At 30.0% G+C, this 14,120-nt stretch overlaps 1 protein-coding gene across 1 annotated transcript in view; it reads right to left on the bottom strand.

Moving 5' to 3' along the window:
• LOC111623415 (signal transducer and activator of transcription 5B-like) overlaps positions 1-14,120 on the bottom strand; it is a 106,716-nt gene that overhangs the window by 49,564 nt on the left and 43,032 nt on the right. Inside the window, exons 5-6 of the mRNA XM_023365987.1 lie at positions 12,635-12,730; positions 5,686-5,855 (exon numbers count right to left, since the gene is read on the bottom strand). Coding sequence (XP_023221755.1) covers positions 5,686-5,855; positions 12,635-12,730 — 266 coding nt within the window. The remainder of the gene's footprint in view (positions 1-5,685; positions 5,856-12,634; positions 12,731-14,120) is intronic.

The raw sequence follows: 14,120 nt of genomic DNA, 5'->3' as shown, positions 1-14,120 counted from the left end.
ATTATAACGACTAGCGACATTAGTTTCAAAAACGTTCCGATGCTGAAACAGAATATCTTGGATCCACCAGTTAAGGTCAGCAGACCTCGACCTGAGATATATCAAGAATAACATAGACGATAAGAAAATGTTTATGGTGTAAATTGTTAGAAACAAAAATACTAATTAAGATCTAAAGAAATTTGCCTTTGGTTTCACATTTAAATGCATGACTCCCACATAAACTATATTATTACAGGCTCCATAAATTTGATTTCTATATTAAATCTATTCACCAAACTATATTATAGATTATATTTGATTATAGAATAGCTTTTTCCTCAGAAATCCATTTTTTACTTTTTTGACATGTTTCAAAAATAAATTGGTGGAAAAATAAAACACACACATCCTCAGTTTTATATAAATACTAGCTTACCCATCGCACATTGCTGCAGTCTCAGAAGAAACGAAATTCAAGCAAACTCATTATGATAAAATTCAATTTACATTTTATCATTTTTATTGAAACTTATTATTATTATTTTTCATCGGGAAAACATTTCGAAGTGTCGTTTCAATTCTATTTATTTATTGAAGTGCTTGAGGATACACGATATTTTTTGTTTTTCCATCTGGTGCATACACGAATAAATCAGAAGGTTTTCCGATGTGTGAGCTGGCCATATACAGATGTCCATCCAAGAAGCATGGATTTTCCAAATTTAGCCCACACACTTGCAGCGATTGTCAAAAGTGCGATATTCCCCATTTTTATATATATTTTTTAATCCTTTATAATTTTAATTATTTAATTGCTCCTTCCTCTCTTGCTTGGCATGTTGTGAAATTTCTTATAGTTGGATAATAAACAGTTTTATTGTAATTTGTCTTTTTAAATTATTTTGAGTTGATATTAAAATTTGGAAAAGAAAATCCCTAGATCAGTAAAATAGGCAAATTTCCTTCTACAACTTCGGTTGTTGTTTGAGATACAGTTAAAGTTTTAACAAAGTTCAAGCAAATACATAATTAGCAAAAAAAGAAAAAGTTGAAATAAAGTGATTAAACAAAAATTATTACAAATATTGTAAATAACAGTTCACAAATGCATATATAGAGATATTTTTTGGAGGGGGNCCAGGTGATGACATTTCATTTTTAGAAACTAAAGTTTTTGTTGGCATTTTTTTCCAATACAAACCAGTTTCGTCTGCATTGTAGACATTGCTTTTTTGTAGTCCTCCTTATTGATCGTGTTCTTAAAAGACACTTTCAAACTTTCAGCTGATTCAGTGTCAGCCAACAGTTTTTCATCCTGGATGTCCAATTCCATAATTCCATGCCTAGATTTGAAATGCTTAAGCCAGCTGGAATTCACTTTAAAATCATCGTTGCCCCCAGTTTCTTGTACATTTCAAGAGCTTTTTCAGATCAAAGGGCCACTTATTGGTTGTCCTTGGCTACGTACCTGCATGAACCACGTGTAAACTGCAAGGTCTAAATCCTTGTTGTCTGCCATCCTCATCGTTTTTCTGTGCAAGCTTCCGTCTTCACTGTCAAGTACACTCACAAATTTTTTAATGGCATCACTGTTCTTTTTAAAACAGCAAGAAGAATGTGATGCTATCCAATTGCTGTCCTTAAAGATGTGTGCGTAATTTAGCGACAAAAAAGCGACTCTCAGCTGTGAAGCAAAAGACAATTTTGGATTTTTTTCTTAAACTGTAGGCCTACGTTATGTAAGGTATGTAACACATTTCTGTATTCAAACATTTTTAATATTAGATGAACTTCCAAAATATTATTTTTTTGTTTTTTTATTTTTCAATATATTTTGTTTGTACAAAATAAAGAAATAATTTTTAATGATGCAATAGCCACAATTATTATTTTAAAAAATGACATTAGGCTTAACGTCGACAAAAATTCAATGTGAAGCAACATGCAACAAAAAAATTTCAACATTGGATACGTTAACTATTTTTCCGTACAAATTGCATGTATATATAAGCAGTAGCACTGGGAATTGATGAGGATCTCAAAATTTTTATTATGAATGATGTATACTGTGCAAAAGTGGACAAAATCTGTGAAGCAGAAGGGGAGTTTTTCCCTGGCCAACTTCAGTGGCCTGGGAGAAGAAAAAAAAATGCTGGAAATTGATGAATAATCATGAAATTTTGGAACACCTGGATGAAGCCAGTAGGATGAACAAGATGGTGAAGCTCATAGGATGAACAAGTGAAACAAGTAGAGATCAAAGCCCCCTAGTATAAATATAACTTTACAGCATTATCATATATATATATTTTACTGCAGACTTCAAAATACATTTGTTTTATTGTTATATGACTAGCAAATAGATCCATTATTTATTGCCCAGGTTAGAAAGGAAACAAAACAAAGTGTGAGGTTCAAAGTATAATATGCTTTTTGAATTTGCAAAAAGTCTGTCCTATCAAAATTTACAGATAAATAACCAAGGTTTATGGTAATATGATGAATGAAGCTTCAGTTCAAAACAAACAGCAGGGATTGTTGTCCAGAGGCATTATGCTTTTTTGGGATAACGCACGTCCACATGCTGCAGCATTAAAAAAGAACTTGCTTCAGCAGTTTAAGTGGAAAGGTTTTGAACATCCTTCTTATAGCCCAGACGTGGAATGAGTGATTCCCATTTTTTTCCCAAAATTGAAAGGTTTTTTAGCCGGGAATCACTATGGCAGTGACAACAAACCAAAAGAGGCTGTTAATGACTGGTTCAAGAACTTAGCGGTAACTGAGTGTGCAGAAGGAATAGAAAAGCTTGTGATACACTATGACAAATGTTTAAATTTGTACAGCGACTACATAGAAAAATAGCTAAGGTATCATATGTGTTGTAAAATAAGTTTTGTTTCATTATCTTAAATAAAAACATTTAGAGAAACAAACATTCTTTACTTTTAGAATGACCCTCGTATAATCAAAACGACTCAAGAAGCTAAAGAAGTAATGAAAATCACATCAGAGAAACAAAGATGTGCCATCCATGAAAAAATAGAAAGATTGCTTTTAGTTTGGATAAAAGAAAGGAAAATGAAAAGGGATGTAACTAGTATGACTATCATTCAAGAGAAGACTAGAGAAATTTTTAAGAACTGAAGAAACAAATGCCACATTCATCACATGAGAAGATAAAATTCAAGGCTACCATTGTATAGTTTGCTAACATTTGAAGGAAATCTGCAATTAAACGTGTGTGAATGCATGGTGAGTGTGGTAATACAGTTAAAGAAGAAGCTGAGAAGTTCTGTCTCAAATTTCAAAAATTCATTAAAAAAGAATATTGCCCACAACAAATTTTCAATTGTGATCAAACTGGTTTATTTTGGAAGTGCATGCCAAACCATACTGACATCATGAAAAATGAGAAATATATTCCTTGGTATAAACCTATGAAAATCTACTGATGTTACTTTTGTGAGCTAACACTAGGGGTTAGTGGTATTAAGCTTAACCTGCTTCCTGTCTAGCACTCTACATTCAAAAAAGAAAAAAAGAAAAATGGAAAGAAAAACTGCCAATAATGTAATGTAGAGATCAAACGAAAAGGCATGGGTAACAAAGGTTCTTTTTAAAGAATGGTTGTTTAAAGCTTGTGCCCCAAGCATCAAGTATTAACTTCAGACCAATGAATTGCCATTGAAAACACTTATTAGACAATGCACCAGGACACCAAAAAAGGCCTTGAAGATAACTTGCTGGAAGAATTTCACTGGCTGACAGTTCAGTTTCTGCCTCCAAATATCACTTCATTGATTTAACCAATGAATCAGGAATTATTGCAGCTTTCAAGAAATTGTACATTTGTTTCTTTGGTGTTTTGAAGCATGCCAAGCCTCCTGAATGTTGACATTAAAAATGTTTTGGAAAAAAATTTTGATATTCGTGAAGCTATCTGGCACATTCAAAAGGCATTATCAGAAGTCACTCAATAACCAATTGAATTCTGCTTGGCAAAAGCTGTGTCCATCATTCAGGGAGACAAAGTTCTTGTCCCTGAAATTATGGATGAAAAGTGACAACTATTACAGATCTGGAATTGGAGGTATATGAAGATGACATTGAAGAGATCATAATGGAACATAAAAATGATCTAATGACAGATGAAGTCAAACAACTCTTAAATGAACACACCAAGAAACTCAGTGAGATGAGTTTTCTTCTGAAAAAAGAGGAAAACTAAAGAGGACTAATGCCAACATCTGCTATTAAAAACATTTTTGAAGAAGTGGGAGGATGTCAGAACAATGGTCTCAGAATGGCATCCAAACCAAGTTGAGGTCAATAGGCTTGGGATCTCTACAACAACAATGCAATTATATCACTTCCAAAAATCAAAGAAAAGAGAAAAGCAATTGACATTGAGCAGCATCTTCAATGACCCACAAATGAAAAAAAAACATGACCAATAAAAATGTAAGATTTTGTATGTATTACTATTATTACAAAAATAAACATAAATAAAAATGTAAATGTTCGTTTGTTCAAAATCTTAAATCTCCAAAAGTTCTTAACAGATTGCTTTGAAATTTTGATGCAACATTGCATTCAAACATGCGCATATATAGATGTCAAAATTCACCCCACAGGGAGAGGGACAAAATTAAGGCTTATCGTAAAAAACTGGTCTTCCATTATTCTATTTTACATGTGGTTTTTGATTGCGTTATAATAGGGTACGTCAAGAGAATGTACACTAAGAAGGGATTTTTCCAATTCCCCCATGAAGAGTGTTATACATTTATAATAGATACATTTTGAGCCACAGCAACAAATGGCCAGGCACAGCTAGTAAACATAATAAAATACTTATCATTTTCTTGGGGTCTCCAGAATGCATTAATCAAATTCCCATAAAAACTTATAGTAAATTGATAAGCAGTTCATTAACAATTTGGGTAGCAAATATCATCTTTGAACACATTATGTTCATTAACCAATCACCCACTGTGTTTAATTATATCTATATATAAAACCCATTGAACCGGTATCCGTCCGTGAAACAGTATGCCAAAAACAGGCACTAGAGGCACCCTAGCAAAGATTTTATATTAACAATAAATTATTTTTATTTGTAATAGGAATTTATTATTGATATGAATTTATTATTTATACCACGCAATGGTATAAATAACTATTATATGCCTTGCCTTATTATATCTCTTGATTAACCTTGCGCCGCACGTTTACAACATCCCGTGACTCAGTGAACGTTGCACATTGACTCACAGGAAATTTGTTTAAAAAATGGCGGATGCATTTAAAATCAAGGTTTACAAGCGAAGGTAAATGAACAAATTAAACTATTTTAAATTATTTATAGAATGTTTAATAGGTAGAAATATAAATCCGTATGACGCGATTGGGATGGTAAGATTTACCCTCCAAATGAAGGAGTGGTGACCCCCTCTGTGTGAACAATAAATGTCTAATAAACCATTTTAAATCACGTACATTTAAATAAACCATTTTAAATCCCCTACACGCGACTTTTCCCGAGATATAACTCTTGAAGGGTCGTGCGTAGGGGTATGGTTCCTTTAACTTTATTGTTCGCTCAGGGAATCTACAGTTGCCACCCCTTCATTCAGAGGGTAAATCTTACCATTGTGACTTTAACGGAGCTGTAGAGAATATTGATAGGAACAAAAAATGCCTCATGGAAATTTGTAAAGAATGCCCACTAGGTGGCATCCCGAGCTATTAGTTTGTATATAAATAGATAATTTTAATTTTAGATACAAACCTTGTCTTTTCGAACTTTCTTGATATTGTATTACAAATGTCTCCTGTTCTTCCTGCATTCTTCGAAGATCTTCATCAGTTTCCTATTTTTTACAATTAGAACAAATAAATTGGATATCTTTTTATTTAAGAGTAATTAAATCTAAATTATAATATTGGGTACTAATTTTTTAAAGAATTAATTACTCTATGATGTATATTTTCCTAAGCATAAGTTTTTTTTTTTATTTTTGAGTTATCAAATAATGAACTAATCTTTTAAGCCTTTCCATTAAGTTGCAGAAACTTTACGTATACTTAATTAATATCACAATTTGATCCAATATTAACTTACAAATTACAACAAATTATTTTGAATTTGAGAATGCCAATCAATTTTATATCTACTAACTGATTTTCATTCTGGATCACGACTTTTTAACCAAAACAAAGATTAGCATGACATAACAGACAGCAAACACAAATTTTTTAAAATAAAACCTATATATTTTAAATAAATTAGAATACACATCTGTAGATAATGTAAACAGATAATGGTTAATTAAAATCTACATAATTCTTTTCATAAAATGTTATTTCGTTTTAAGAAAATGCTGATAACTTCAAAAATGAGATTTGACAGAACATATTCAGCAAGTAATTAGATTATCAAAACATGCCTCAGGTTGTTGAGATCATTTATTGAAAATTAATGTTTTTGGCCTATTCCAGAGGCCATCCTCAGGTTATACTAAAAGATTGGAACATTGGCACTCCAAAAATAGAATATGTGTATTTAAATACAAAAATTAATAACAGAAAATAATAAAATAACAGAAAACTTATAAATATAAAAGAAAAACAAAATCAGATATAATAATAAAAATAAATATTAATAAAATAAATAAATATAATAATGATAATAATAATAATAAAAATCCAGTAATAATACCTTAAACAAACATTAATATAAATGATTAACATATATTCATAAAACATGAAACTGTAAATGACAAAGATAACATTAAGAAAAAAGAAAGAACAGGAGTGTACAAGATAACCTTATGAACTCATACAAATGAGAATCAAGAAAAATTATTGGGTTGTTCGGAAAGTAATTTCCTTTTTTTACCACTAGACAGATTAGTAGTATTATCATTTTCATTCTAAACCGTATTATCATTATATATTTTGACAGCTAGCATTTTAAGGCTTATTTGCAAAAAATTTTGTTTGATTTTGTGCAATTGTTTATTTTTTTGTGTTCCATCAAATATAGAAGAGCAAAAGTAGCATTTTCAGCATATTTTGCTCTTTTATTACCGAAAAGGTAAGAATTCTGTTCAAGCGAGAAAAATAATTGTGTGACGTGTATATAGAAGATGTATTGATATAACAACAGTGCCAAAACTGGTTTACAAAATTTCGTTCTGGCAATTTCAATATTGAAGATGCACCACATTCTGGATGGCCAGATGAAGCCAATGAAAACAAAATAAAGGTATTGAATGAAGCAAACTGCCGAGTAACAACACATGAAATCACTAAGACATTAAATTTGTCAAATTGAACTGTTTATGATTACATGAAACAAATTGGTATCATTTCAAAGCTTGATATATGGATTCCACATGTTCTTAAAGAGAGATGCTCTCTTTGGTGGCATTTTAAGGAAATTTTTTTCTGGAGCTTTTACCAGACAATTTAACAATTGATTTGAAAGTGTACTGCCATCAAGTNTATTTCTGTTTTTTGGTACATGCCACAGTCAAATTTAAAACAAATTAATTAATAAAAACCACTTTAATTGAAGTTTACGTAATATAAATGGCATTCAAGAATTCATGTTTAAATATGCTTAAGTTTAAATAAATAACAAAAATTTATTAATATTAGATATTACTTTTAGTTTAATTAACTGGCTAATTAAATTTAAAAAAAAATAAAATAATAATTAAAACTGGCCTGTACACATTGATATTAAAACTAAAAATAAAATAAACTTAATATCAAAATGAAATCAACTGAAACATAATATTTTGGAAAGTGTGAATATATTTCTATTTCATCTTGGCTGTCAGAGTTGTCTCTCTATTTATAGAATTTCTTTATAAATTGTTAGTTTTGGTTTTGTTTCTGATTGGTGGTGATGAAACATTTTGTTTTTAATATACATTTATATATAATAAATATAAGTATAAAGTATAATATATAATAGTAGTTTATCTATAAAGGCGATATTATATATTATATTACCTTTACAGGCATTTTATGCATGAGATAAAGCTAAAAAGTTAAAAATGAAAAACTTTTGGGATTAAGAACAAATCTGTTTCCAAACAACTTTTAGAAATGAATAAAGTTTGTAAACAGAGGTTTGACTGTATGCTAAATAATATTCAAAATACAATAGGCTTAATAAAATATATAATTTTTATATGTACAAAAGAACTGAAATTTTCTTTTAAATAATCAAAAATTGAATTTGTGTGCAATGGAGTGAAAATATCAAGTGAAAGGACACCAAATCTACATTATTTTGAGAATTGTTACCCATCATTAGTAATCAAACTTTCCAACAGTAGATGTATAAGACAACAGCTAGATAAGAAATTTATCCCTTTAAAAACGGAGTCAATCTCAGGATAACATCTCAAAACTTTTAATGAAACTTCCATCTACCAAAAGGGAAATTTTTCTTTTAGACAAAAATTTCAGAAAACTTATAGTTATTTTGTAAGATGGCGAATGGTTCTCATCCAGACAACACAAGATATAGCCATCCTTGCTGAACCCTCCTGAAAGTCATGGTAGTCTGTTAGTATCCAGTCTGGGCTGTATGGGAAGTGATCCAATTGCTGCCAGCCAAAAAATTCAACTAGAGCTTGCATTAAACCAGCAGTATTATCTCTCACATTATCATAAAGCAACAGAACTCTGGCAGGCAGCCTACTACAGCATTTATTCTGGAATGTGTAGTGAAGTGAAGTTTCCTCAAGGGCTGACAATTTGCAGCAGTGTTTATTGTTGTCCCTTCCAGTATATGATGTCCATCAGCAAAACACTGCATCTGTCCTAGAACATGATTGCCATAATCTTGCAAGTTGAGATTCTGTTTGAATTTCAATTTTGACATTGATGATGTATATCACCACTCCAGAACTGCTGCTTGAATTCAAGGGTCGCATGAGACATCCACGTCTTGTCCCTCAGTAAGCATTTTCAGAACCCACCAAAAGCACAATTTGCTATAGTCCAAGTTTTTCAACAAAATTTTATACAGAACTGACTGTGAAAATTGTGGGAACTTAAATGATAGGGTGGAAATGGTGAATCATCTCTTTCCACAAATCATTGTGTCTACTGCTTAAACAAGATCATTGACATTAATTCATATACCTTTGTGTCCTTATTATATACAGGGTTCCTACTCAAATTTTTGTTTTGAATTCCCTGACTTTCCCTGACCAACTTTGTCCAAATTCCCTGACCCTCACATTTTTTAGTGTGGAATATCGACATAATAAAACAGCATTTACTGTTAACATTGAGTACATTTAGCCCTCTTTTTGCACAGTTGATATGCTTCAAAGACTGCCACATTAAAAAAATACAGTACATACATCCTGTAGAAAAATGTTTGATAGAATCCACAATTTCAATGTAATGAAAAAATAAGCAATTTACAAACAAAACACAAGCTTTTTATTTTATCATCATTTATCATTATTATTTGTATNGCATTACAACAAGAAATTTGAAAGAAAGGCTTAAGGAATAAATATAACGTCAGGAAAGGTTCCAATACAACTATACTCTGCCAGATGGCATAGACCCATTGATAGAAAAATGGGATGAAACGAATATTCAAAAAGGATTGTCAAACCCTTGCACTCCCAACATTAGCAATGACCGCTGAGAAAATTGAAATTTACAAATGCAAACTGGAAGAGGCATGTATAAATGCAAGGGATGCAGAAGGTCTACCATTAGCTTGGAAATTTATACTCAAAAAGTTTTCCATGAACTCCTAACTTATACCTTAATTTATAATTTCATGTTTTATGAATATACGTTAATCATTTATATTAACATTTGTTTAAGGTATTATTACTAAATTTTTATTATTATATCCATTTTTGTTTTTTTTATTTTTACATTTACATTTTTTCTGTTATTTTATTATTTTCAGTTATTAACTTTTGTATTTAAGTACACATATTCTATTTTTGGAATGCCATGTTTTGTTCTTCTAGTTTAACCTGAGGATATATGGAATACTATGGAATAGGCCGAGAACGTTAGTTTTCAATAAATGATCTTGGCAACATGAGGTGTGTTTTAAGATGTCAAAAATAAATTCACAAATGAGTAGTTTGTTTAAATTATTTTTAAAATAATTTTTAACACAATTTAATAATAAATAAAACAAAACAATGCTGATATTTTTATATCCATAATGCAGGTTAGTTATAATTAAAGGTGCACTACTCAGATCTGTCTAGAGCCCGTTCTCATGGACTTATTTTGATGAAACTTGGTATATATGTTATATGGACCATGGGGAAAAGGAAATGCAAAAAAATATTTAGTTCAAATTCTTACCACAGGATGAGAAAATGGCACATGAAGAACAATAAACACAAAATGGAAATACTCAAAAGGTTTTTATTCACAACATTTGTTCAATGTGCAAACCATTTGCATCAATTACATATATTCAAAATGCCTTACAATGCTGTAAGGTGTTTTGAACACGTGACTGATGCAAATGGTAAATGGACTGTTGTAAGGTGTTTTGAACATGCAATTGATGCAAATGGATTGCACATTGAACAAATGTTGTGAATAAAAACCTTTTGAGTGTTTCCATGTTGTGTTTATTGTTCTTCATGTGCCATTTTCTCATCTTGTGGTAAGAATTTGAACTAAATATTTTTTTGCATTTTCCTTTTCCCCATGGTCCATATAACATATGCAAGGTTTCATCAAAATAAGTCCACGAGAAAGGGTTCTAGGCAGGTCTGAGTATTACAACATTAATTATAACCACCCTGTATATTACAGATGGTGTTCATTTATCAGGTATTTGATAATCCAATATGTCTAGTAATCTGGCATCCTCCAATAGTAATTTTTGGACTACTCAGTCTACATTATATTGTACTAAATGAACATTGCTTTGTTAGAGCTAGCACAAGTTTTGTGTTCAATGACAGACATGACATGTATTTCCTACAGGGTAATGAAAGGATAGCACATCTAAAAACAGACTTCATATTTTGAGGAGGATGCAGTTAACAAAGATATAGTAACTTTGTATACCATGGTAATCTAAGGGATGACAGATTCCTTGAGTATATAGGATCAACCAAATGATCCCTCTGTAAGAGATTAGCAAAAACATAATAATTGAGATAAATAGCAGGAAACATCATAGCCGTTGCCCTATATGCTTCAGAGAACAATGTACATGCTAATCTTGAAAATGCAACCTCATTAGGGATGCTCAGCAAATAGAGCATATTAGAGCTCTTGAAGCATTTTAGATTTTCAATTGAAAATGATACCTGTATGTATTAATTTAAAAAAAAATAGTGAAGACGATGTGCTTGCAGAAAATACATCTGATTATTATTACTAATCAGATTTATTTTCAGGTTTATCAGGTTTATTAGTAATAATAATCAGACAGCTGATTATTATTACTAATAAACTATGAATTCATCATCTGGAAAACTTGGGACAGATTTACCAGATTTTAAATCTTTTAGTCTAAAATTATAGATAGTCTATAATTTCTATTTTTCAACAACATTCCATATTCAAATATTTTTTACTTAAAAATAACATTTAATTATACAATGAATAGTAAAGAGAACTTATTTAACACAAAAAGGCTATGTTTAATTATTTAAAGATATACAAAAAATAAAATTGTAAACAACACAAGTCTTTTATGATGACCATGGTCAAAAATGATGTAAAGTGATACCAGTAATCAACAAATATTATTTATCAAAAGTGTGTGCAATCTAATTTTATCTGATAATTTTTTAAATGTATTTCACTACAGATAATTTTATTTGTATTTATCTTTGGGTATTCGTTCAATCTTGTAACACTTCATTTTATTATCCACACTTAACATTTACATAAATTACCACTAAATGGATTAAATAGATGGTTGTTAATTATCACTGTTACAATAATTCTCTTGTACAGTACATTAAATGAACACTAAGTTGTAAAAGTATCATGATAATTGTATATTTTTATATTTTTGCTTTCCTTTTTGTAATATGCCATTGTTCCTTATTACATTTCAAAACTGATATGTTAAAGAAACCTGAAGATAATCTTAGTAACAGATCAAAAATGTTCTCTATAATTATAAAGTTTACAGAAATGTTAAGGTTTTTAAAGGTAGGTAATTATAGATTTAACTTCTATTCAAAATTGGATATGTATAAACATATTTAGTTTTATTATATGTTGATTATATACACACAATAATTATAATTTAACAAAGATTAATCAATGGCAAAAAAGTAATTTAAAATAATACACAGAAAATGAATACTTAAAAAAAAATCTTCAAAAATTGGTAGATGGCACTTAATTGACAACCCAGACATTATGGTGTTCTATTTGAAGATTAAATTTTCAGATCTCAAAGCCTACAAAACATTGACTTGTTCAATATTAAATTTTTCCAGTAACTTCCTTGTTGTCCTTTTTTGACTATCAATTTATTTTGCTGTAGAATTTCTGTTTCTATTTGGACATTTCATGTCAGTCAAGCCAATTTTGTTTTATGTAATAATAATTGTTAATTTACATTAAAAGATAACATTTTATTAAAAGTAAATAAATTTATTACCTGACTTTTATGTCGAAGTTTTTCAATTTGCATTGTAATTTCCTGATGGGGATCAGGAGGAAATTGCACGTGTCCTCCTCCCATACCTTGTAAAAGCTATTTAGTAAAAACATTTTTTCATTAATAAAAAAGTCAGTAACAAGATTAAAATTATGTACAAATATGATAGACATGCATAGCTGATTATTATTACTAATAAACTATGAATTCATCATCTGGAAAACTTGGGACAGATTTACCAGATTTTAAATCTTTTAGTCTAAAATTATAGATAGTCTATAATTTCTATTTTTCAACAACATTCCATATTCAAATATTTTTTACTTAAAAATAACATTTAATTATACAATGAATAGTAAAGATAACTTATTTAACACAAAAAGGCTATGTTTAATTATTTAAAGATATACAAAAAATAAAATTGTAAATAACACAGCATTAAACCAAATTTCAGTAAAAAAAATATGCAGTATTTATCAATAAACATTTTCAACATCTTTCAGCTATCATAGTTATTTATAATTATCCAGTCTTTGTTTTATGAATCATTGAAACTTGAAAAAACTGCCCTCGTACATAAAAACAGTACTTTAAAATTAACAAATTGTTATTTTTTTCATATGACATATGGACTGAAAATTGTTCATTAATTAAATTGAAGTTTTACTGTACTGAATTTTGGCTAGTTCTATGAATTCTGCCAGGTGGCACTGGTTACTGTTACATTCATCTGGCTAATATGGAAGAAGTGTATGGCATTTTGCCTTGAAAAATTTAGGAATAATCATTTTTATTTATGTGAAACAGAATATATCAAATTGATTTGATTTTTAATAATAATAGTTACATATAGTATTTGCATGTGACATTTCACATACAAGTACCTCTACTACCCCTACCTATAAACAGGTTAGGTTCCCAACATTTTGTTGTAAGTCAAAAACTAACGTAGAAAGTACATTTGTACATAGAATTACTACTTATTTAATATGCTTTCTTACCACACCGGGTTGTATAACTTCACAACCAACAACTGTCTACCCTTAACCATTAACCGGTGCGAAATTCTTTAAAATCGGCGAACGTTTTCGATTCCCCTCCTGGGATCTTCTTCAGGCTTACTTCTTTATATCTTTCGTTATAACCGGATTCTTTAATTCGAATGTTTTTGAAAAAACGTAACGTGCTATTTTTCGAAAAAATTCCGAAAACGGAAGGAATCCACTTGTTATTTCAAATGTAATTTTCTACCAATGGGGAATCATTGTGTGCATTACGTCATAAAACTTGTCTTATAAACTATATTATGATTTATCGTCAATTAAAAATTGCCATGCTGCAGAGAGATTTATTTCTTCTTTGAAATTAATGCATGCGGATTTACGATCGGCTTTAAATATTTCCAGTGCCTCCAAAGTTCTTAGTTGTTCCGTGTGTTGGGTGGTGCGAATAACATGCGCTTCATCGAAGAAAGGTGTGATGTCCG

This window comes from Centruroides sculpturatus, unplaced genomic scaffold (genome assembly GCF_000671375.1).
Source record: "Centruroides sculpturatus isolate CEXI.00-Female unplaced genomic scaffold, Cexi_2.0 scaffold190, whole genome shotgun sequence".
Lineage (NCBI taxonomy): Eukaryota > Metazoa > Arthropoda > Arachnida > Scorpiones > Buthidae > Centruroides > Centruroides sculpturatus.
This window is presented reverse-complemented; position numbering and strand designations above follow the sequence as displayed.